The sequence below is a fragment of the Callithrix jacchus genome, chromosome 12 (genome assembly GCF_049354715.1).
Source record: "Callithrix jacchus isolate 240 chromosome 12, calJac240_pri, whole genome shotgun sequence".
Taxonomy (NCBI): domain Eukaryota; kingdom Metazoa; phylum Chordata; class Mammalia; order Primates; family Cebidae; genus Callithrix; species Callithrix jacchus.
In genome coordinates, this window is record NC_133513.1 from 80,897,813 (window position 1) to 80,923,318 (window position 25,506).

At 39.7% G+C, this 25,506-nt stretch overlaps 1 protein-coding gene across 4 annotated transcripts in view; it reads right to left on the reverse strand.

Moving 5' to 3' along the window:
- The window catches only part of RNLS (renalase, FAD dependent amine oxidase), a 325,440-nt gene that overhangs the window by 25,704 nt on the left and 274,230 nt on the right, over nt 1–25,506 (reverse strand). Inside the window, exon 7 of one of the 4 annotated variants that reach the window (XM_035268412.3) lies at nt 459–24,621. The exons of the other annotated variants lie outside the window; for them this stretch is intronic. Coding sequence (XP_035124303.1) covers nt 24,616–24,621 — 6 coding nt within the window. The 3' untranslated portion in view covers nt 459–24,615. Of the gene's footprint in view, nt 1–458; nt 24,622–25,506 lie in introns of those variants that run through there. 4 annotated transcript variants of the gene reach the window in all.

Genomic DNA, 25,506 nt, shown 5'->3' on the forward strand with positions numbered 1-25,506 from the left:
CTTCACTTATGAAACTTAGTTTGGCTGGATATGGAATTATGGGTTGAAAATTCTTTTCTTCAAGAATGTTGAATATTGACCCCCACTCTCTTCTGGCTTATAGGGTTTTTGCAGAGAGACCTGCTGTTAGTCTGATGGGCTTTCCTTTGTGAGTAATCCAACCTTTCTTTCTGGCTGCCCTTAACATTTTTTCTTTCATTTCAACCTTGCTGAATCTGACAATTATGTGCTCTTCTCAAGGAGTATTTTTGTGGTGTATTTTGTTCTCTGTATATCCCGAATTTGAATGTTGTCCTGTCTTGCTAGGCTGGGGAAGTTCTCCTGGATAATATCATGAAGAGTGTTTTCCAACTTGGTTCCATTCTCCCCATCACTTTCAGATACACTGATCAAATGCAGATCAGGTCTTTTCACATAGTCCCATATTTCTTGGAGGGTTTGTTCATTCCTTTTCATTCTTTTTTCTCTAATCTTGTCTTCATTCTTTATTTCATTAAGTTGATCTTCAATCTCTCATATCCTTTCTTCTGCTTGATCGATTTAGATATTGATACATGTGTATGCTTCATGAAGTTCTCATGCTGTGTTTTTCATCTCCATCAGGTCATTTAGGTTCTTCTCTAAACTGGTTACTCTAGTTAGCAATTCTGCTAACTTTTTTTCAAGGTTCTGAGCTTCCTTGCATTGGGTTAGAACATGCTCCTTTAGTTTGGAGGAGTTTGTTATCACCCACCTTCTGAAGCTTACTTCTGTCAGTTTGTCAAACTCATTCTCTGTCTAGTTTTGTTCCCTTGCTGGCGAGGAGTTGTGTTCCTTTGGAGGAAAGAGGCATTCTGGTTTTTGTAATTTTCAGTCTTTTTGCACTGGCGTCCCCTCATCTTCGTGGATTTATCTACCTTTGGTCTTTGATGTTGGTAACCTTTGGCTGGGTTTTTGTGTGGACATCCTTTTGTTGATGTTGATGCTATTCCTTTCTGTTTGTTAGTTTTCCTGTAACAGTCAGGCCCCTCTTGTGTAGATCTGCTAGAGTTTGCCGGAGGTCCACTCCAGATTCTGTTTGCTTGAGTATCACCAGTGGAAGCTGCAGACCAGTAAAGATTGCTGCCTGCTTCTTCCTCTGGAAGCTTCATCCCAGAGGGGTACCTGCCAGATGCCAGCCTGAGCTTTCTTGTATGAGGTGTCTTTTGACCCCTGCTGGGAGGTGTCTTGCAGTCAGGAGGCTCAGGGGTCAGGGACCCACTTCAGGAGGCAGTCTGTCCCTTAGCAGACTCAAGTGATGTTGAGGGAATGTGTTCTCTTTCCAGGTCCATGAGGGGGCATAGTTTCTAGGGCAAGAACTTTCCAGTGTCATATTTTCTTCCCCTCCCATCTTTCACCATCCAGGAGATTTAATGATTTATGTTTACATTTTGTGGGCACAGGAAGAAACTAAGAGTCAATCACCCCAGCTGAAGTTCTAAGGAACTCCTTTCATTGGCCAGGGTCTTAGAGAAGGTGGGGGTTCCTCCCAGGTTAAAAGTCCCCTTCTTCCACACCCCTTCAGACTCCATGTTTGGGTCCCCTTCCACAAACACTCTCTCGTGGAAGCTGCTTTTCCTCTCCTAAACTCCATCTCTCTCTCTCTCTCAATTCCCTACCTCTCAGTGTGAAAGCTGTCTTTTCTCTCCTGGATTCCATCCTTCTGGATTCTCTCACTCAGTGTGAGAGAAGCTTTCCTTCTCTGGCTTTCCCCCTCTGGGAACCCTTCTCACTCTGTGTGAGAGCAGCTTTTCTTCCTCTCATTCAGTATGAAAGTTAGCTATATCTTTCTCTCTCCTTCTTCTTTTTCTCTCTCGGCTTTAAATAAAATCACTTTTGAGTATGGCATTTACTTTTATGAGTGCACTGCACTGTGGTCTCTCTCATTCTTGAGAGGGCGATAGACCAAGAACCTGGAAAAATGTCCTCTCAGGGGAACTGAGGGCACCCCTGAACCCCAAAATAATACTGTGGTGGGAGATCTGTTGCTCTCTTCAGAGCTGGCAAGAAGGAACATATAAGTCTGCTGAAGCTGTGCTTACAGCTGTTCCTTCTCCCAGGTGCTCTTTCCCAGGGAGATGTGAATTTTATCTATAAGCCCCTGACTGGGGCTTCTGCCTTTCTTTCAGAGATGCCCTGCCCACAGAGGAAGAATCTAGAGAAGCAGTCTGGCTACAGTGGCTTTGCTGAGCTGTGATGGGCTCCGCCCAGTTTAAACTTCCCAGAAACTTTGTTTACACTGTGAGGGGAAAACAGCCTACTCAAGACTCAGTAATGGTGGATGCCCCTCTCCCCCAACCAAGTACAAGCATTCCTGGTCAACTTCAGACTGCTGTGCTGGCAGCAAGAATTTCAAGCCAGTGGATCTTATCTTGCTGGGCTCCATGAGGGTGGGATCCACTGAGCTAGACCAGTTGGATCCCAGGCTTCATGTCCCATTCCAGGGGAGTGAATGGTTCTGTCTCACTGGTGTTCCAGGCACCACTGGGGTATGAAAAAAATTCCTTCAGCCAGCTCAGTTTCTGCCCAAACAGCAGTCCAGTTTTGTGTTTTAAATCCAGGGCCTTGGTGGTGTAGGCAGCTGAGGAAATCTCCTGATCTGAGAATTGTGAAGACTGGGAAAAGCATAGTATGGCCCCTTGTGCTTCCCAGGTAAGGCGACGCCCCACCCTGCTTCAGCTCGCCCTCCGTGGGCTGCAACCACTGTCTAACCAGTCCCAATGAGATGAGCCGGGTACTTCAGTTGGAAATGTATAAATCACCTGCCTTCTGTGTTGCTCTTGTTGGGAGCTGCAGACTGGAGCTGTTCCTTTTTGGCCATCTTGCCAGCCATTTGATGTTGCTCTTTTAAAATCATTACCACTTTGTCTTATTATGTATGACTTCTTTCCAAATCAAGCTTGAGGTCAAGCAATCCAGAGTAGGGAAGCAAAAAAAGACAGCCAACAAGAAAGCAGACAGAGACAGCAGAAGCCAGGGGAAGTCTAGGTACATGAACAGAGGAATGGGAGGGGTCACATCCATACACAAACTTTGAGTCTGACTTCTTTCACTGAGATAATGTTTCTGAGATTCATTCATGTTATTATAAATATTTCTAGTTTGTTCCTTTTTATTAGTGAGTAGTTTTTTTTAAATTTATGGATATATAATAATTTACCCACTTAGCAGGTGAATAGTTAGGGTATTTCCACTATTTAGCAATTATTAATAAAGCTGCTAATATTATTTGGATGTAGGTTTTTGTGAGGATGCATATCTTCATTGTTCTTGGGTAAATCTCTAAGAGTGTGGTTGCTGGGTCACATAGTAAGTGTATGTCTAACTTTGTAAGAAACTGCCAAAGTATTTTTAAAAGTGGCTGTGCCATTTTGCATTCCCATCAGTGATATGTGAGAGTTCCAATTGTTTCACATCCTTGTCAGCAATTGTCATATTCAGAGTTTCTGATCTGAGCCCTGACTGGCTTCTTTCACATAGCATGTTTTCTTATAGGTGTGTCATGGCATCTCATTGTAGTTGTAATCTGTACTTCCATAATGAACATTGATGGTCATTATCTTTCTGTGTGCTCACTTGCCATGCACATCTTTTTGTGTGTTTGGTGGAAATACACATAAACTTTGCAGTTAGTAACTGGCAAACACTAATCTGCTTTCTGTCTCTAGGGATTTCCCTATATTGCATGTTTCATATGAATGGAATCATTCAAAAGGTTATCTTTATGACTGGCTTCTTTCATATAACATGCTTCCAGGGTTCATCCATGTTATAGCATTCATCCCTTTTTATGGTTGAATGACATTCCACTGTACTGATATAATATATATTGTTTATTCATTAGTTGATAAGACATTTGGGTTGTTTCCACTTTTGGCTATTTTGAAGACTGCTGTTATGAACATTGGTATATGCAGTTTTGGTTGAACACATGCTTTCATTTCTTTTGATTATACATTTAAGGTGGAACTGCTGCCTTGTATTGTAATTCTGTGCTTAACTTTTTGAGTAACCACCAAGCTGTTTTCCACAGTGGCTGCACCATTTTACATTCCCATTAACAAAGTACAAGTATTCCATTTCTTCACATCTTCTCTAACACTTGTATTCTGCATCTTATAGCCATCCTAATGTGTGAAATAGTATCTCATGGTGATTTCAATTTGCATTTCCCAAATATATAATGATTTTGCACACCTTTTCATGTGCTTCTTGGCCATTTGTAATTCTTCTTTGGCAAAATGTCTATTCCAGTCTCTTGCTCATGTTTTAATTGGGTTGGGTTTTTTTTGTTTGTTTTTTTGGCTGTTATAAAAGTTCTTTATACATCCTGGATAGTAGACTCTTATCAGATATGTGACTCATAAATATTTTCTCCCATTCTGTGAGTTATCTTTTCACTTTTTACCTTGATGAACAAAATAATACCTTGATGAGGATGAACAAATAATACCTTGATGATAATACCATGATGAACAAAACTATTGAATTTTGATGCAGTCCAAATTATATTTTCTTTTGTTGCTTATATTTTTGGTGTCATGTCTAAGAAACCATTGCCAAACTTGAGGTTATAAAGATTTACCACTATGTTTTCTCCTAGAATTTTTATGATTTTAGCTTGCATATTTAGGTTTTTGATCCATTTTGAGTGAATTTTTGTGTGCAGTGTGATGAAAGTGTCCAGCTTCACTCTTTTGTATGTTGATATCCAGTTGTTCCTGCACTATATATTGAAAAGATTATTCTTTCTTCATTGAATGTTCTTGAGAATATTGTTATAAATCAATTCACTATAGGTATGGGTTTATTTCTGAACTTTCAATTACATTCTATTGATCTATGCCCATCCTTATGTCAGTACCACACTGTCCTATTACTGTAGTTTTGCAGTAAGATTTCAAATGAGAATGTGAGTCCTCCAACTTCGTTTTTTTTTTCAAGATTGTTTTGGCTATCAAGGGTCCTTGTCGTTTCATATAAATTTTGGCCTTTTCATTTCTGCAAAGGCCATTGCAATTTTGATAGAGACTGAAACGAATCTGTAGATCACTCTGAGTAATTCTGCCACTTAAAAATATTACATCTTTCAATATATGATATCTTTTTGTTTATTCAGGTGTTTTGAAATTTCTTTCAGCAATGTTTTGTAGTTTTCAGTGTAGAATTCTTACAACTCCGTAGTAAATTCACACCTCTTGTTTTGTGAAGTACTCTTTTAAGTATTTTGCAGATTTTTAGATAATTGTACTTTTTTTTTTTTTTGAGATGGAGTCACACTGTATTGCCTAGGCTGGAGTGCAGTGGCACAGTCTTGGCTTACTGCAACCTCTGCCTCCCAGGTTCAAGCAGTTCTCCTGGGTTCAAGCAATTCTCCTATCTCATCCTCCTGAGTAGTTGGGACTACAGGTGCACACCACCATGCCTAGCTAATTTTTGTATTTTTTTTTTTTTAGTAGAGACAGGGTTTTGTCATATTGGTCAGGCTGATCTTTAACTCCTAACCTCAGGGCAATCCACCTGCTTGGGCCTCTGAAAGTGCTGAGATTACAGGTGTGAGCCACTGTGTCTGGCCTATTTTATTTTTTTCTTGATTTGTGAGAGTTCTTTGCATATTCTGAATACTAGCCTTTTACTGATAAATGCTTTTACAGATATGTCCTTTATAACATTTTCTCCAAGTTTATGGCTGTATTTTTATTTTCCTAATAGTGTCTTTCAAAGACATAGTTTTTTAAATTAAGCTCAATTTATCAGTTTCTTCCTGTATGGCTTGTGTTTTTTTGTGCTCTAAGAAATGTTTGCCAAATCCAAGGTCATAAAGATTTTTTCCTATGTTTTCATGTAGTAGTTTTAGAATTAAAGGTGTTATGCTTAGGTCTATGATCCATTTTTTAGTAATTTTTGTGTATGGTACAAAACATCAACTTTTGAATATAAAGTTGCATTTTCCAAATTTTATTTTGTTGTTCACTAGTTCTTTAAGAAAAATGTTCAATAGAAACCTTGATTTCCTCATTTAAGCCAAGATAATATTTACTTCCTGATCTGTCAGTTTTGAGGATCAAATGAAAACAAGTATACAAGTGTTTTCTAAAATCAGAGTATAAATGTTAACTATGATTATTTCTAGCTGACAGCAGCAAAAAAAAAAAAAAAGAATGGTATAAGAAGGTGTCATAATTAGGAGAAAGTCAGAACTCAAAAAATTACTGCAGTATAAAGTGAGGTGTTTAAAAGCACTAGCTTTAAAGTAGGCCTGCATTTGAATTCCCCCTTTGCCACTTCCTAGCAGCTGAAACTACGTAAGATATGCAAGCTCTCTAATCCTGAGTTTTCTCACCTATGTGATGGGGAAGGGATACAAACTCCACAAGGGTTGGAGTATAAAGTGAGCTACAAACAAAGCCCAGTGAGCTACAGTGAGTAAGGAATTAATAAGTTGCATTCTTGAAAGAGAGAGAGCGAGAGACTGTCTAATAACATGCTGATGTGAATTATCATGGTATACAGAAGTGCTCCAACACACAATGGCAAAGACCAAGATCAGTTTCTGCCAAACTGAGCTACTGGTTATTCCTCAAGTGTACTTTGCCTCTTTTGTTTCTGAGGAAGTGCATGTGTTCTTGGAATATGGCTCCAACAACACTAACTTTACCTGTCTTCCTCATCTTGAAGGATTTAGCTCAAGTGACATCTTCTTTTAGGAATCTACTTCTTCCCACTTTCTCCCTAATTTTGCTCTGTGCTCCCATAGTATACTGTGCATAGTTTTTGTATAGCAAACTCTACTATATCAGGATTATGTGCTTATTGGTTACCCTTGCTGATTGATTATATGGGAAACTCCTTAAAGGAAGGGAGCTGTCTTTTGAGTCTTTAGAATGCAGTTCAATGTTTGATACATAGTAGAAACTCAGCAAATATGTGTTCAGCGAAAAGATGAGTATACAATATTAATTTATAATGTGGGTATGACTACTAAGCTTTTTGTTAGTTTTATAGCATAATACTGATGTTTACTTAAATAGACAAAGTGGATTTACTCTTTGTAGGAGACTGCTGAATAGGGCCTATTTCTTAGAGCATCTATGCACATTTAATAACATCTACCATCCAGTTTTAAGTATTAATACTGGGTACAAGTGAATATATTTAGTATTTGCCCAGTACCAATGACACAGACTCCTTTTTAAAGTTTTCTACAAAGTATTTGCTGTTCAAAATAATTAGTTCTTCTGAATATGTGTGATGCTGACTACATGGCAGAGTAAGTCCCAAGGGTATATGAGAAAAAAATGACTTCATTAAATTCCTGTGTGTAAAACATCTAATAGTTTATGTAATATGGAATTTTGTGAAAAGGGGAAATATCTGCCTATATAAACTTTAATTAAATTGTGACTGTACATCCTAATTCAATGATCAGAATTTCTCATCTGATGATCTCACACATAGGGACTACCTCATAATAAGGTGAAGCAAGTGGTTATGAGCTAGTGACAAGGAGGTGGGCAATTACTCAATGCAATACTTAAGACTGACACGTGTTAGGTTTCCTGTTGTTGATAAATTGGATCATGCTACAGTCCACATATCCCAACGGGCCTATTTTGGTTATTCAAAGATCACTATGAACTTATGAGACATAGGCAAGATACTTTTTTTTTCTTTTTATATGTTTTTATTGCACTTTAGGATTTGGGGTACATGTGAAGAACATTGTTGAATAGGTACACACATGGCAGTGTGATTTGCTGCCTTCCTCCCCATCTCCTATATCTGGCATTTCTCCCCATGCTATCTCTCCCCAACTCCCCACCCCCTGCTGTCCCTCCCCTATTTCCCCACAACAGACCTAAGTGTGTGATGCTCCCCTCCCTGTGTCCATGTGTTCCCATTGTTCAACACCCACCAATGAGTGAGAACATGCAGTGTCTGATTTTCTGTTCTTGTGTCAGTTTGCTGAGAATGATGGTTTCCAGGTTTATCCATGTCCCTACAAAGGACAAAAACGCATCGTTTTTGATGGCTGCATACTATTCCATGAGGTATATGTGCAACATTTTCCCTGTCCAGTCTATTATCAATGGACCATCCCATTGGGGTTGGTTCCAGGTCTTTGCTATGGTAAACAGTGCTGCTATGAACATTCCTGTGTATGTGTCCTTATAGTAGAATGATTTATAATCCTTTGGATATATACCCAATAATGAGATTGCTGGGTCAAATGAAATTTCTATTTCTAGGTCCTTGAGGAATCGCCACACTGTCTTCCACAATGGTTGGACTAATTTACACTCTCACCAACAGTGTAAAAGTGTTCCTATTTCTCCACATCCTCTCCAGCATCTGTTGTCTCCAGATTTTTCAATGATCACCATTCTAACTGGCATGAGATGATATCTCAATGTAGTTTTGATTTGCATTTCTCTAATGACCAGTGATGATGAGCATTTTTTCATATGTTTGTTGGCCGCATGTATGTCTTCTTTTGTAAAGGGTCTGTTCATATCCTTTGCCCAGTTTTGAATGGGCTTGTTTGTTTTTTTCTTGTAAATCTGTTTTAATTCTTTGTAGATTCTGGATATCAGCCCTTTGTCAGATGGGTAGATTGCAAAAATTTTTTCCCATTCTGTTGGTTGCCAATTCACTCTAATGACTGTTTCTTTTGCGGTGCAGAAGCTGTGGAGTTTGATTAGGTCCCCTTTGTCTATTTTGGCTTTTGTTGCCAATGCTTTAGGTGTTTTGGTCATGAAGTCCTTGCCTATGCCTATGTCCTAAATGGTTTTGCCTAGGTTTTCTTCTAGGGGTTTTATGCTGTTAGGTCTTATGTTTAAGTCTTTAATCCATCTGGAGTTAATTTTAGTGTAAGGTGTCAGGAAGGGGTCCAGTTTCTGCTTTCTGCACATGGCTATCCAGTTTTCCCAACACCATTTATTAAACAGGGAATCCTTTCCCCATTGCCTGTTTTTGTCAGGTTTGTCAAAGATCAGATGGTTGTAGATGTGTGGTGTTGCCTCTGTGGCCTCTGTTCTGTTCCATTGGTCTATATCTCTGTTTTGGTACCAGTACTATGTTGTTTTGATTACTGTACCCTTGTAGTGTAGTTTGAAGTTCAGTAGTGTGATGCCTCCTGCTGTGTTCTTTTTGCTTAGAATTGACTTGGCTATGTGGGCTCTCTTTTCGTTCCATATGAAGTTTAAGGTGGTTTTTTTCCAATTCTGTGAAGAAGGTCGTTGGTAGCTTGCTGGGGATAGAACTGAATCTGTAAATTACTTTGGGCAGTATGGCCATTTTCACAATTTTGATTCTTCCTAACCATGAACATGGAATGTTTCTCCATCTGTTTGTGTCCTCTCTTATTTCATTGAGCAGTGGTTTGTACTTCTCCTTGAAGAGGTTCCTTATGTTCCTTCTTAGTTGTATTCCTAGGTATTTTATTCTCTTTGTAGCAATTGTGAATAACAATTTGTTCTTGATTTGGCTCTCTTTAAGTCTGTTATTGGTGTATAGAAATGCTTGTGATTTTTGCACATTGATTTTGTATCTTGAGACTTTGCTGAAGTTGCTTATCAGTTTCAGGAGATTTTGGGCTGAGACGATGGGGTCTTCTAGATATACAATCATGTCATCTGCAAATAGAGACAATTTGACTTCCTCCTTTCCTATTTGAATACCCTTTATTTCTTTTTCTTTCCTGATTGCTCTGGTTAGAACTTCCAATACTATATTGAATAGGAGTGGTGAGAGAGGGCATCCTTGTCTAGTGCCTGATTTCAAAGGGAATACTTTCAGTTTTTGCCCATTCAGTATGATATTGGGTGTTGGTTTGTCTCTAATAGCTTTTATTATTTTGAGATACATTCCATCAATACCTAGTTTATTGAGGGATTTTAGCATAAAGCACTGTTGAATTTTGTCAAAGGCCTTCTCTGCGTCAATTGAGATAATCATGTGGTTTTTGTCTTTGGTTCTGTTTATGTGGTGAATTACGTTTATAGACTTGCATATGTTGAACCAGTCTTGTATCCCCGGGATGAAGCCTACTTGATAATGTTGGATAAGCTTTTTGATGTGCTGTTGAATCAGTTTGCCAGTATTTTATTGAAGATTTTTGCATCTATGTTCATCATGGATATTGGCCTGAAGTTTTGTCTTCTTGCTGAGTCTCTGCCAAGTTTTGGTATCAGGATGATGTTGGTCTCATAAAATGATTTGGGAAGGATTCCCTCTCTTTGGATTGTTTGGAATAGTTTCAGAAGGAATGGAACCAGCTCCTCTTTGTATGTCTGGTAGAATTCAGCTGTGAGCCCATCTGGACCTGGGCTTTTTTTTTTGGGTGGTAGGCTCTTAATTGCTGCCTCAACTTCAGACCTTGTTATTGGTCTATTCATAGTTTTGCCTTCTTCCTGGTTTAGGCTTGGGAGGATGCAAGTGTCCAGGAATTTATCCATTTCTTTTAGGTTTACTAGTTTATGTGCATAGAGTTGTTTGTAATAATCTCTGATGATGGTTTGTATTTCTATGGAATCTGTGGTGATATCCCCTTTATTGTTTTTTATTGCATCTATTTGATCCTTCTCTCTTTTCTTTTTTATTAATCTGGCTAGTGGTCTATTTTGTTGATCTTTCGAAAAACCAGCTCCTGGATTTATTGATTTTTTGAAGGGTTTTTTTGTGTCTCTGTCTCCTTCAGTTCTGCTCTTAGTTATTTCTTGTCTTCTGGTAGGTTTTGAGTTTTTTTTTTATGTTGCTCCTCTAGCTCTTTCAATTTTGATAACAGGGTGTCAATTTTAGATCTTTCCTTGCTTCTCATGTGGGTATTTATTGCTGTATATTTTCCTCTAGACTCTGCTTTAAATATGTCCCTGAGATTCTGGTGTGTTGTGTCTTCGTTCTTGTTGGTTTGAAGAACATCTTTATTTCTGCCTTCATTTCATTGTTTATCCAGTCAACATTCAAGAGCCAGTTGTTCAGTTTCCATGAAACTGCGGTTCTGAGTTAGTTTCTCAATTCTGAGTTCTAACTTGATTGCACTGTGGTCTGAGAGACTGTTTGTTATGATTTCCATTCTTTTCAATTTGCTGAGCAGTAATTTACTTCCAATTATGTGGTCAATTTTAGAGTAGGTGTGATGTGGTGCTGAGAAGAATGTATATTCTGTGGATTTGGGGTGGAGAGTTCTGTAAATGTCTATCAGGTTTGCTTGGTCCAGGTCTGAGTTCAAGTCCTGGATATCTTTGTTAATTTTCTGTCTCATTGACCTGTCTAATATTGACAATGGGGTGTTAAAGTCTCCTACTATTATTGTGTGGGAGTCTAAGTCTCTTTGTAAGTCATTAAGAACTTGCTTTATGTATCTGGGTGCTCCTGTATTGGGTGCATATATATTTAGGATTGTTAGCTCTTCTTGTTGTATCGATCCTTTTACCATTATGTAATGTCCTTCTTTGTCTCTTTTGATCTTTTTTGCTTTAAAATCTATTTTATCAGAGATGAGAACTGCAACTCCTGCTTTTTTTTCCTCTCCATTTGCTTGGTATATCTTCCTCCATCCCTTTATTTTGAGCCTTTGTGTATCCTTGCATGTGACATAGGTTTCCTGGATACAGCACACCTTTGGGTTTTGGCTTTTTATCTAATTTGCCAGTCTGTGTCTTTTGATTCTTGCATTTAGCCCATTTACACTTAGGGTTAATATTGTTATGTGTGAATTTGATACTGCCATTTTGATGCTAGCTGCCTGTTTTGCCCATTAGTTGATACAGATTCTTCATTTTATTGATGCTCTTTACCATTTGGTATGTTTTTGGAGTGGCTGGTACTAGTTGTTCCTTTCTATGTGTCGTGCCTCTTTCAGGAGCTCTTATAAAGCAGGACTGGTGGTGACAAAATCTCCGAGTAATTGCTTGTTGGCAAAGGATTTTATTTTTCCTTCACTTATGAAGCTCAGTTTGGCTGTATATGAAATTCTGGGTTGAAAGTTCTTTTCTTTAAGGATGTTGAATATTGGCCCCCACTCTCTTCTGGCTTGTAGGGTTTCTGCTGAGAGATCTGCTGTGAGTCTGATGGGCTTCCCTTGTGGGTAACCCAACTTTTCTCTCTGACTGCCCTTAGCATTTTCTCCTTCATTTCAACCCTGGTGAATCTGATGATTATGTGCCTTGGGGGTTGCTCTTCTTGAGGAACATATTTGTGGTGTTCTCTGTATTTCCTGAACTTGAATATTGGCCTGCCTTGCTTGGTTGGGGAAATTTTCCTGGATAATATCCTGAAGAGTATTTTCCAGCTTGGATTCATTCTCTCTGTCACATTCAGGTATAGCTATCAAATGTTGATATTAGGTCTTTTCACATAGTCACATATTTCTTGGAGACTTTGTTCATTCCTTTTTACCCATTGTTCTTTAATCTTGCTTTCCTGTTTTATTTCATTGAGTTGATCTTCGACTTCTGATATCCTTTCCTCTGCTTAGTCAATTCGGCTGTTGAAACTTGTGTAAGCTTTGCGACGTTCTTGTGTTGTGTTTTTCAGCTCCATCAATTCACTTATATTCCCTCTCTACATTGTTTATTCTCATTAGCATTTCGTCAAATCTCTCTTCAAGGTTCTTAGTTTCTTTGCATTGAGTTAGAACATGTTCTTTTAGCTCAGAGAAGTTTCTTATTACCCACCTTCTGAAGCCTGAGTCTGTCAATTCATCACACTCATTCTCCATTCAGCCGTGTTCCCTTGCTGGTGAGGAGTTGTGATCCCCTGTAGGAGGAGAGGTGTTCTGGTTTCAGGTGTTTTCATCCTTTTTGCAGTGGTTTCTTCCCATCTTTGTGGATTTATCCACCTGTCATCTTTGTAGTTGTTGACTTTCAGATTGGGTCTCTGAATGGATGTCCAGTTTGTTGATGATGAAATTATTTATTTCTGTTTCTTAGTTTTCCTTTTAACAGTCAGGCCCCTCTGCTGTAGGACTGCTGAAGTCCACTCCAGGCCCTGCTTGCCTGGGGATCACCTGCAATGGCTGCAGAACAGTAAGGGTTGCTACCAGTTTCCTCTTCTGCTATCTTTGTCCCAGAAGGATACCCGCCAGATGTCAGTCTGAGCTCTCCTCTATGAGGTGACTCTTTGGATATATGGTGGTCAGTGAGCTGCTTCAGGAGACAGTCTGTCTTTTATAGGAGCTCAAGTGCTGAGCTGTGAGCTCCGTTGTTCACTCAGAGCTGCTGGGCAGGTACGTTTAAGTCTGCTGCAGCAGAACTCATAAACCCCCCTTTTTTTCCCCAGGTGCTCTGTCCCGGGGAGTGAGTTAGGGCTTTATTTATTAGTTTCTGTTGTGCTGCTGCCTTTCTTCAGGGCTGCCCTACACAGCAAGGGGGCAGCCTAGTCACTGTCTGCCTGCAGAGGGTTTGCTGAACTGCTGTGGGCTCTGCCCAGCTGCCGTATGAATTTCTCTGCAGCCCTGTTTATACAGGTATAGTTAGAACTGCCTTGGCAATGTCAGGTTGCCTCAGTAATTGCGGACTACCTCCATAGTGGTGGACTGCCTTGGTAATGGCAGACGCCCCTCCCCCACAGAGCTGGACCATCCTGGGTTCAGCTGTGCTTGCTGTGAACCGCTCAGTCCAGAGTGTTTCAGATTGCTCTTTTTGTGTGGGGGCGGGACCAGCCGAGCCTGATCACCTGGCTCCCTGCCTCAGAGCACTTTTTTTTTTTTAACTTGGTCAACTGTCTCTCAGGTGTTCCAGTCGCCTGTTGAAAAGGTGCCAGGATCTGTGTGATTTCCTGTGCAGCGACCCACTGTGCTGGCTGAAACAGCCAGGCTGAGATTTGTGGCACTTTTTTGTCCAGGAATCTCCTGGCCTGGCTCCCTATTTCAGTCACTTTTTTCATCAGTTGAATGGGTGACTGTCTCCCAGGAGCTCCAATTGCCAGCTAAAACGGTGCCTGGACCCATGTATTTTGTATGGAGAACCGCCACACCAGGGAGCAGGCCAAAACAGCCTCGCTGGCCAAAACAGCCATGCTGGCGACCCATGGGGCTCCTCTGCCTGGGAATTTCCTGGTCTGTGGGCAATAAAAATCCATCTGGAAATGCAGTGTCCACTCACCCTCTGCACTTTTGCTGGGAGCTGCAATCCTCAGCTGCTCTTAATCAGCCATCCGGCAAGATACTTTTGTAGCCATAATTTCTTGTTGAGAAATGTTGACCCATGGCACAACTGTGTTAAATTATCAAACACTGGAAAATGTACAAGTTAGTTAAGGAATGATTGGCAAGAAGCTGCAAAATCTTTAAAAACAGAAACAAACCAACTGGGAAGAGTTCCTTGTGTCTACAGGGATCTACCACCTTCATTGCACATTGCTCTGATGTTATTCAACAGTCCCTTATGGTAATGACTAAGTGTCACAGTCCCTGGCATTGCATTGGACCTATTGAAAAATCCCTATCCACACTATTTATTTATATAAAACAGAGAGAAGAGAAAGGAGATAAAGTTTGAAAAGATAAAAGGGTGAGAAAGAAAAGAGAAAAAGTAGGACATGTGAGCATCATGATAGGTAATCAAGAAAAGAGAGCAATGAACACACAGAGCTAAGCTACCAACGAAGAAATGACCATCAGGGCTGGGCGCGGTGGCTCACGCCTGTAATCCCAGCACTTTGGGAGGCCGAGGCAGGTGGATTACCAGGTCAAAAGATTGAGACCATCTTGGTCAACATGGTGAAACCCCGTCTCTACTAAAAATACAAAAAATTAGCTGGGCATGGTGGCGCATGCCTATAATCCCAGCTATTCAGGAGGCTGAGGCAGGAGAATTGCCTGAACCCAGGAGGCAGAGGTTGCGGTGAGCCAAGATTGTGCCATTGCACTCCAGCCTGGGTAACAAGAGCAAAACTCCGTCTCAAAAAAAAAAAGAAATGACCATCAAAGCACTGTCATCCCATCTCCTCCTCCTCTGATTAATACTGCTGGTAATATTAATTAATAACTTGCTTTGTACTAATGTCTGTAGTAAATGTTTTCTACTGTGTTCCCTCATTTCACCCTAACCACAAGTCTGAGGGGTATGTTCAGTTCTTACCATTTACAGAGGAGGACCCTGAGACATAGAGTTATGGTCCAGCCTGCCCAAAGGCACACACAGAACCTAGGTTTGAAATGAGTCTCTCTTAGGCCAAAGTCCAAGATCATAATCACATCATATTATTAAAAATGCAGAAGTATAAAGCATAAATATCAGAGAAAAGTCATAGGAATAGTGGCAGAATAACCAAAAGAGCTTGATTTTATTATGGAAAAGAACTACAAAACAAAATACCTAATGTACTTTAACTGATAAACACAATTGATTGCTGTCTTTCAAAGTACTTATCCTAGAAGGCGATGAATTTATATCCTTGATGATGAACTGGCCAATGTCTTTGAGGGTTGCCAGGTTTAAATTGCTTTTAAAATCAGCTTACTGTCTATAATAAAATTGATAAACAAATATAAGCCAACTATATTTCTTTAGTTATCTCTAATTGTTGAGACTGACCATCCATTTTGTTTATATAAAAGTTAAGTACAAATGACTGTGGTTTTTAAAACAATAAATTTAACGTCAAGTTTAAAGACCTGATCCCACTAATGATTTGTGGAAAAATATGTTTCAGGCTATGAATGAGATGCCTAATTTTATTGAAATTAGGGCATAGCTTGTCGAGGTGGCTAACTAGTTTGAAGAGAACAATCCTTTGGATTTACAAATTTGGTATATTTATGATATCAGCCACTACCTTCCAGTTCCAACTCACCTAAAAGGAGAAAATGAAGGTAACAGAAAATGCAGGGGGGAAGGCAAGACAGCTGACTAGAGGCAGCCAGGTGGAATGGCTGCCACCAAGGGACCAAGACAATTGGCATGCTCCTAATGAATCTTTAGAAGGAAGCCACCAAGAGTAGATTGAGGGAAGACACAGAAGCTGGACTAAAGAAGGAGAAAGCTGGGAATAATGCATGGGGCTACTGCACACCCAGACTGTGGCTCCAAGGGAATAGGTGAGCTGAACTAGCAAGGAGCAACCTGTTCTCCATAGGCCTATGGAATTCTGGCAGGAGGAAACTCCTCAATCACCATGGAACTCAAGTTGGCAGGAACAGCTGCTTAGAGAAGTGGTAAAGGCAGCAAGCCAGCTGATGTTGAGCCTGGATGGTTTGGTGCGGAAGGATCTGTAATAGAGTATAGTCAGGGATGGCCATGCCTCTAGGCTTGACTTGCTGCTAGGAGACTTTGGCCCTAGGGGAACTGTTGGACCTGATCTCTGAAAAGCAGTCTTGCCCATTAGATGGAGCTGGTCTTACCTGAGCATCCCTTGGTCTGTCAGCTTCTTCTGGGGACCCAGCCTAGCCATGCCTGCTTGCAAGGCAGTCCCAGGTATCCTGGGGCCCTACACTGTAGCTTCTACACTGATGGACTGTGCCTGATGAGTGGAGAGTTCCAGTGGGGCAGACTCTACAACCACGCATCAGCTTGCCCACTCTTTCTCCATACTACAGCTTCCCCCAGGCCCATGGCAACTATCTACATTGCTTTGCTGGTGCATGTCTGCATGGGGTCAGTTTTGCTTTCCTTGCGCAGGAGTGTAGTCCGTCCACCCTGCCCCCACCAACCACCACTGCAGACAGCCTTGGGGGGGACAGAACCAGTTAGCCTCAACCCCATCAGTGCCCCACCCTTGCATTAACACGGCACAGAGAACAGCAGATCCTCCCCTTCCCTGAGTGATCACTCCCACTTGTAGGGCAAAGAGAAGGTACCGAGACGTGCACCAGCCAGCACCCTATGCCCGAGCCAACACCACCTTCAGTGTGACTATGCACACAGTAACCAGCTGCATTGCCTTCACTAATGTGAACTCCCACAGAGAGGCAAGCACCCTGGTACCTGCTAATACTCTGCTGCAGCAGCCATACCTTAGTCCCACCATCACAGTGATCTGCTAACCCTAAGGAGCCAGAGAACAAAGTTGCGGCCCACTACGAGTCCTGCAGAGTTACAGCATGTAGTCCAGGAGTTGGGAGCTAAGTATTGACCCTCTACAATCTTTCAGAAATGAAGCGAGTTGGTTTAATCAACCTTATACCACAATCAAATTCTCAAGGTTGTCAAATAGGATAAAAGGGGCAAAAAATCCAAAGGTCAGCAACCCCAAAGACTGAAGGCAGATAAGCCCATGAAGATGAGAAGGAATCTGTTCAAGAACCCTGCAAACTCAAAAAACCAGAGTGCCTTCTTTCCTCCAAATGACCACATTACCTCTCCAGCAAGGGTTCCAAACTGGGCTGAGATGGCTGAAATGACAGAAATAGAATTCAGAATATGGATAAGAATGAAGAATACTGAGCTATAGAATATGTTGAAACCCAATCCAAGGAAACTAAAATTCATGAGATAACAATGCAGGAGCGGACAGACAAAATAACCAATATAGAAAAAGACTTAGACTTGATAGAGCTGAAAAATACATTAAAAGAATTTCATAATGCAATCACAAGTATTAGTAGCAGAATAGATCAGGTGGAGGAAAGAATCTCAAAGCTTGAAGATTAGCTTTCTGAAATAAGATGGTCAGACAAGAATAGAGAAAAAAGAATGAAAAGGAATGAACTAAACCTCTGAGAAATACAGGATTATGTAAAGACCAAATCTATGACTCATTGGTGTTCCTGAAAGAGATAAAAAGATAGAACCAACTTGTAAAACATATTTCAAGATATTCTCCATGAGAGCCTCCCCATCCTAGCTAGAGACCAACATTCAAATTCAGGAAATGTAGAGAACCCTAGTAAGATACTTCTCAAGGAGATCATCCCCATCCCCAAGATACATAATCGTGAGATTCTGCAAGATCAAAATGAAAAAAAAAAATATTAAAGGCAGCAAGACAGAAAGGTCAAGTCACCTACAAAGGGAAATCCATCAGGCTAACAGCGGACCTCTCAGCAGAAACCCTACAAGCCAGAAAAGATTGGTAGCCAATATTCAACATTCCTAAAGGAAAGAAATTCCAACCCAGAATTTCATATCTGGCAAAACTAAGCTTCATAAGCTTAAAGAAGAAGAAGAAATAAGATCCTTTATAGGCAAGAAAATACTGAGGGAACTCATTACCACCAGACCTGTCTTACAAGAGCTCCTATAAAAAGCACTAAATATGAAAAAGAAAGATGATTATCAGCCATTACAACAACACACTGAAGTACACAGACCGGTGACACCATAAAACAAGCACATAAAGAAGTCTGAAAAAGAACCAGTTAATATCATGATGACAGGATCATGTACACACATAACAGTATAAAATTTGAATATAAATGGGCTAAATGTACCAACTAAAAGACACAGAATGGCAAGCTGGATAAAAAACCAAGACCCATTATTATGCTGTCTTCAAGAAACCCATCTCACATGCAATGACACATATCGGCTCAGAATACATGGATCTACCAAGCAAATAAAAAAGAGAAGAAAACAGGGGTTGCAATTCTAGTTTCAGACAAAACAGACTTTAAACCATCAAAGGTCAAATAAGAAAGGCATTATATAATGGTAAAGAGTTCAACAAGAAGATCTAACGATCCTAAATATATAGGCACCCAATACAGGAGCACCCAGATGCATAAAGCAAGTTCTTAGACACTTTCAAATAGACTCAGATTCTGACACAATAATAGTGGGAGAATTTAACACCCCACTGACAATATTAGGAAGATAATAGAGACAGATAATTGACAAAGATACTTAGTACCTAAAATCAGCACTGGATCAAATGGAACTTTCCACCCAAAAACAATGGACTATACGTTCTTCTCATTGTCACATGGCATACACTCTAGAATTGATCACATAATCGGAAGTAAAACACTCCTCAGTAGATACAAAAAAACTGAAATCATAACAAACAATCACTCAGACCACAGCACAATCAAATTAGAAATCAAGACTAAGACATCTACTCAAAACCATATAGTTTCATGAAAACTGAGTAACCTGCTACTGAATAGCATTTTGGGTAAATAATGAAATAAAGACAGATATCAAGAAGTTATTTGAAATTAATGAGAACAAAGATACAACAAATCCAAATCTCTGGAATCACAGCTAAGGGAGTGTTAAGAGGGAAATTTATAGCACTAAATGTCCACATCAAAAAGTTAGATCTCAAGCTAACAATTAACATAACCACTAACAGAACTACAGAACCAAGAGCAAATACATCCTGAAGCTAGCAGAGACAAGAAATAACCAAAATCAGTGCTGAACTGAAGGAGACTGAGGAAAGATCGATGAATCCAGGAGCTGTTTTTTTTTTTTTTTGGAAAAATAATTAAATAAATACATAGACTGCTAGCTAGACTAATAAAGAAAAAAAGAGAGAAGATCCAAACAAACACAGTAAGAAAAAACAAGTAGGATATTACCACTGACCCTATAGAAATACAGACAACCATCAGAGAATATTATGAATACCTCTATGAACATAAACTAGAAAGTATAGAATAAATGAATATATTCCTGGATACATAACACCCTTCCAAGACTGACCAGGAAGAAACTGATTTCCTGAACAGACCAATAATGAACTCTGAAATTAAGTCAGTAATAAATAGCCTACCAACCAAAAAAAGCCCAGGACCAGACAGATTCACTGTTGCATTCTACTAGATGTACAAAGAGTTGGTATCTTTCTTGCTGAAACTATTCCAAAAAATTCAGGAGATGGGATTCCTCCCTAACTCATTCTATGAGGTCAGCATCATCCTGAGAGCAAAACCTAGCACAGATATAACAAAAAAAGAAAACTTCAGGCCAATATCCTTCAACATTGATGCAAAAATCTTCAGTAAAATGCTGGTAAACAAATCCAGCAACACATCCAGCAGATATGATCAAGTACACTGTAAACCTGGGATACAAGGTTAGTTCAACATATGCAGATTAATAAATATGATTCATCACATAAACAGAACTAAATACACAAACCATATGATTACCTCAATAGATGTACAGAAGGCTTTCGATAAATACCCCTTCATGTGAAAAACTCTCAATAAACTAGGTATTGGAGGAAGGTACCTCAAAATAATAAAAGCCATCTATGACAATTCCACAGCCAACATCATGCCAAATGGGCAAAAGCTAGAAGCATTCTCCTTGAAAACCAGCACAAAATAAGGATGCTCTCTCTCTCACCACTCCTATTCTATATAGTATCGGAAGTCCTTGCCCAAGCAATCAAGCAAGAGAAAGAAATAAGGGGCATCTAAATAGGAAGAGAAAGTCAAACTACCCTGTTTGTTTATGGCATAATCCTATATCTAGAAAACCCCAAAGTCTCTGCCCAAATGCTTCTTAAGCTAATAAACAATTTCAGCAAAGTCTCAGGATACAAAATCAATGTGCAAAAATTACTAAATCACTAACATTCCTATATACCAACAATAGTCAAGCTGAGGGCCAAATCAGGAGTGCAATCCCATTCACAAGAGCCACAAAAGGAATGAAATACCTAGGAATACAGCTAATCTGGGAGGTGGAAGATATTTTCAAGGAGAACTACAAAACACTACTCAAAGAGGTCAGAGATAGAAAAATCAATATTGTTAAAATGGCCATACTGCCCAAAGCAATTTATAAATTCAATGCTATTGCTGTTTAACCAACATTAACATTCTTCAAAAAACTAGAAAAAATGATTTTAAAGTTTATATGGAACCAAAAAAGAGCCTGAATAGCCATGGGAATCCTAAGCAAAAATAACAAAGCTGGAGGCACTAAAACAACAGGATACTAGTACAAAAACAGACACATAGACTAATGGACAAAATAGAGAACTCAGAAATAAGGCTGCACACCTACAACTATCTGATCTTTGACAAACCTGTTAAAAACAAGCAATGGGGAAAGGATTCCCTATTCAATAAATGATGCTGGGAGAAATGGCTAGCCATATGCAGAATATTGAAACTGGACCCCTTCCTTATGCCATATACAAAAATTAACTCAAGATGAATTAGACTTAAGTGTAAAACCCAACACTATAAAAACCCTGGAAGACAACCTAGGCAATACCATTCTGGACATAGGAAGAGGCAAAGATTTCATGGCAAAGATGCCAAAAGCAATGGCAACAAAAGCAAAAATTGACAAATTAGATCTATTTAAAGAGCTTCTATGTAGCAAAGGAAACTATCAACAGAGTGAACAGACAGCCTATAGAGAAAGCGAAAAGTTTTGTAAACTCTGCATCTGACAAAGGTCTAATATCCAGCATCTGTAGGGAAATTTAACAAATTTACAAGAAACAAACTATTAAAAAGTGGCCAAAGGACATGAACAGGCACATCAAAAGCAGACATACATGTAGCCAAGAATCAATGAAAAAAAGCTAAACATCACTGATCATTAGAGAAATGCAAATCAAAACCACAATGAAATCTCACACCAGTCAGAATGGCTATTATTAAAAAATAATAGAGGCTGGTGAGGTTGCAGAAATAAAGGAGTGCTTATACATTGTTGGTAGGATTGTAAATTAGTTTGACCATTGTGGAAGACAGTGTGGCCATTCCTCAAAGACCTAAAATCAGAAATGCCATTCAACCCAGTAATCCTATTACTGGATGCATACCCAAAGGAATATAAATTGTTCTATTATAAAGATATATGCACACATATGTTCATTGCAGTACTATTCACAATAGCAAATATATAGAATTAACCTAAATTCCCATCAATGATAGACTGGATAAAGAAAATGTGGAATATTATGCAACTATAAAAAAAAAAGAATAGGATCATGTCCTTTGCAGGAACATGGATAGAGCTGGGGGCCATTATCCTTAGCATACTAATGCAGAAATAAAATACCACATGTTCTCACTTATAAGTGGGAGCTAAATGATGGGAACACATGGACACATAGAGGGGAACAACACACCCTAGGGCCTATCAGAGGGTGTAAGGTATATGGTGGGAGAAGAGAGAATCAGGAGAAATAATGGGTACTAGGCTTAATACCTGAGTGATACAATAATCTGTACAATAAACTCCTGTGATACAAATTTACCCATACAGCAAACCTGTACATGAAACTCTGAACTTAAAAAATAAGAAAAAGAAAATGCATAGGAAAAAGAAAGAAAAAATTAAAGTATCAATTACCACCTGACCTTTCAATGCTGAAAGTAGACACCATTACTTAACAGAAATTAATCTCATGAAGGAATAATGTAAGTGTATGGGTGGTTTCAAGCTCTTCTGTGTGCACACCCACTTTTCCCACCAAACAAAATCTTTAAAAATTCTGGCCTTCAGCCAGTGCCCATTTCCCCTTTTCTCTCTTACTCCTCTTAACTCACAGCAGTACTATGGGTAACTGAAGTAATCAGCTGGAAAAGGCCTGAAGAAGACAAATAGAAACTTTGTATTGAAAAGGGCAAAGACATCCTTGTTTAACAGGTGGGAGGGAAATAAAAGGATAGAGTCAAAAGTGAAGAATGTGAATAGAAGTTTGAAGAAAGGAAAGAAAGATGACAAGCCTACATGGCTGACTGTTAGAGAAAGTTTCTGTGGGTTACTAAGGGAGCAAAGAGAGGATTCAAGGGAGTTTTCATAAGAGGGCATACAAGGAATGAGAAGAGAGCTTTCCAAAAGTGTTGTTGAGAATGATACATTTTGGAAATTCCTTAAAGTTCTGTAAGAGATACCAGTAAAAGACTAGAGTTATTTTAAATACTGTTTGCAGCCAGGTGCGGTGGCTCATGCTTATAATCCCAGCATTTTGGGAGGCCAAGGCAGGTGGATCTCTTGAGTCCTGGAGTTTGAGACCAGCCTGGGCCACATAATGAAACCCTACCTCTACAAAAAAATACAAAAATTAGCTGGGCATGGGGTGGAGTGTCCCTGTAGCCCTAGCTACTTGGGGGGCTGAGGGTGAGGATTGCTTGAGCCTGGGAAGTCGATACTGCAGTGAGCTGAGGTCACACCACTGCACTCCAGCCTGGGTGACAAAGCAAGACCCTGTCTCAAAAAATATATACATAAATAAATACTTTTTGATTGCTGGATTTTGTCTTTTTGACTACAATAATATGCTGAGACTGGGCCACAAGAGACTCTTGATTTACTCAGGTTATAGTAGTATAACATTTACAGCAGGTGTTCCTAGCACTGGATTCGTAGAAGGAATTTAGGTTGCCAATAAATCCTGATAATTGTATGTACTTTTTGTGTTTATGTGTGCGTTTTTTTAAAATAAAGAGAATCTTTATGTGTACAGCTTTTATCAGATCCTTTAAAAAATCATGATCCCTCTCTTTAAACAACTGAAAGAGGCTGGGCACATTGGTTTATGTACGGTCCAGCCCTACAGGTCCTGTGAGCCCCTCTCTGCAGGTGTAGAAATAAAAGACAAGACACAGAGATAGAGAAAAGAGAGTTTGGACCTGGGGGTCCACTGCCAACAAAGCGTGGAGTCCGGCAGTGGCCCTGAATGCCTAGATGCTCTCACTTTTATTGAGTTGCAAATCTGGAGGCAGGGTAGATAGGGCATGGCAGTGATAGAGTTAAGTACATCACGTGTCATACAGGTAGGTGTTCAGGAATTTTTAGTAGCCCAGATGAGTTAGGAGCATAACGCATCAGCATTTTTCCATACTTGTTAAAAAAGAATGAAGATATTAAGATGTATATTACTTTTACTGATTATCTCTTCTAAGAAAAAAGGAACCAGGAGCAGAAGTGGATCATGAGAGTGAACATGGAATGTGACCACTGAAGCACAGCATCACATAGAGACAATTAAGCCCCCGGATATTTGCAGGCCTACCTGACCGCATCAGGCCTACTGATAGAGCTTGGAGAAGCGTAGTTTTCTCCTAACTCCTCTAGGGAAGGAGATGCAGATTTTTCTTCTAACACCTCCGGGGAAGGACGTCTCGGCCATCTTGGACAGCTCCTTCCCTAGCTGGCTAAACAGTGGGCACTTTCCTAGTGCTGGCGATGCCACACAGCCAAGGCACTCTCCAGCAGCCCTTATGCGGTCGTAACAGAGGGCTTAAGGCATTTTGCCTTAGGGTCATTCATTTCACAATGTCGCCCCAGATTCACACTTCTGACCTGAGCGGCATTAATAAAAGAATTAAGATCACCTATGAATAATTAAGAATAACCAATAACTACCATGGTTATATTTTTATTTACTTTCTGCTTCATTATTTGTATGGAAATAGGCTGAGGCTTCTGGCTTCTGCCTCAGCACTTATGAAATCTTCTCCCTACTGGTTTATGCCTGTAATCCTAGCACTTTGGGAGGCAAGGGTGGGAGAATCACTTGAGGCCAGGAGTTTGAGACCAGCCTGGGCAACATAGCAAGACCGCATGACTACAAACATTTAAAAAAAATTAACTGGGAACAGTAGTGTGCACCTGTAATCCCAGCTACTCAGGAGGCTGAGGTGAGAGGATCACTTAAGCCCAGAAGTTTGAGGAAGCCTGCTGTAGTCAGCTCTGATCATGTACCGCACTCCAGCCTGGGTGACAGAGTTAGATCCTACCTCTGCGAAAAAAAAAAAAAAAAAAAGAAGGAATAGGAAGAGAAAAGGTACAAACTCAGGGCAAAATATTAAATGAAGATATATAACTGTAGAAGATAACTGATTTCTAGTTGTACTGTAGAAGCTTAATAGGCTAGTCCACATCCATTTATTTTTCCAAGCGGGGGGAATACGAATGTATTCATTTCCTCCCCCTAAGTTCCTCTCTTGATTTCCTTGGTATCTGAATATACATTTGGAGATTAAAAAATAAATAAAGTAATATATGAGAGTGCTAAATAAAGTAAGGAAAAGGGCCACTAGCATTTTCTGGAATTGAAGAAAGATGGAGGGGGAAAATTAGAGCTAAACCTGAATGCAAATCAGAAGTTTGCTATGGTTTGAGAAGGGCATTATGATAGACACTGAAACAAAGGAAAGCACAGCATAAAATAATGGTCAGAATATTAGGGTTATTAAACTGATTAAATGTCCCCTGTCAAGGTAAATGGAAAGACATTTTCAGTAATTCTTCTACTGAAAGAGTTAATATATCATACTTGTTACAGAAACCTTAATTCAGTGCATAACAGACTAAGCATCAAGTTATATTAACTGGCTAAACATTTAAATTATGGAAGGCAAATAGCTGCAAAAGGGAGGAACTGAGAACCACAAAAAATCTGCCAATGCTTTTCTGTTTGTTTGAACCACCTACTCAAGTGCTTTATTCAAATTCAAAATGGGATGCACAGAAGCAGCTCCCAAGTCTTTCAAAAACGCCTTCTTTCTTCACCTGCCTCTTTCATGGTTTAAGAGTGGCACCCACAAGAAGGCACCATTCTTACCCAAGACAACTTCAGTTTAGAGTCTTAGGAGAAGGCTCTCAGCAAATACTAGTCTCTAGG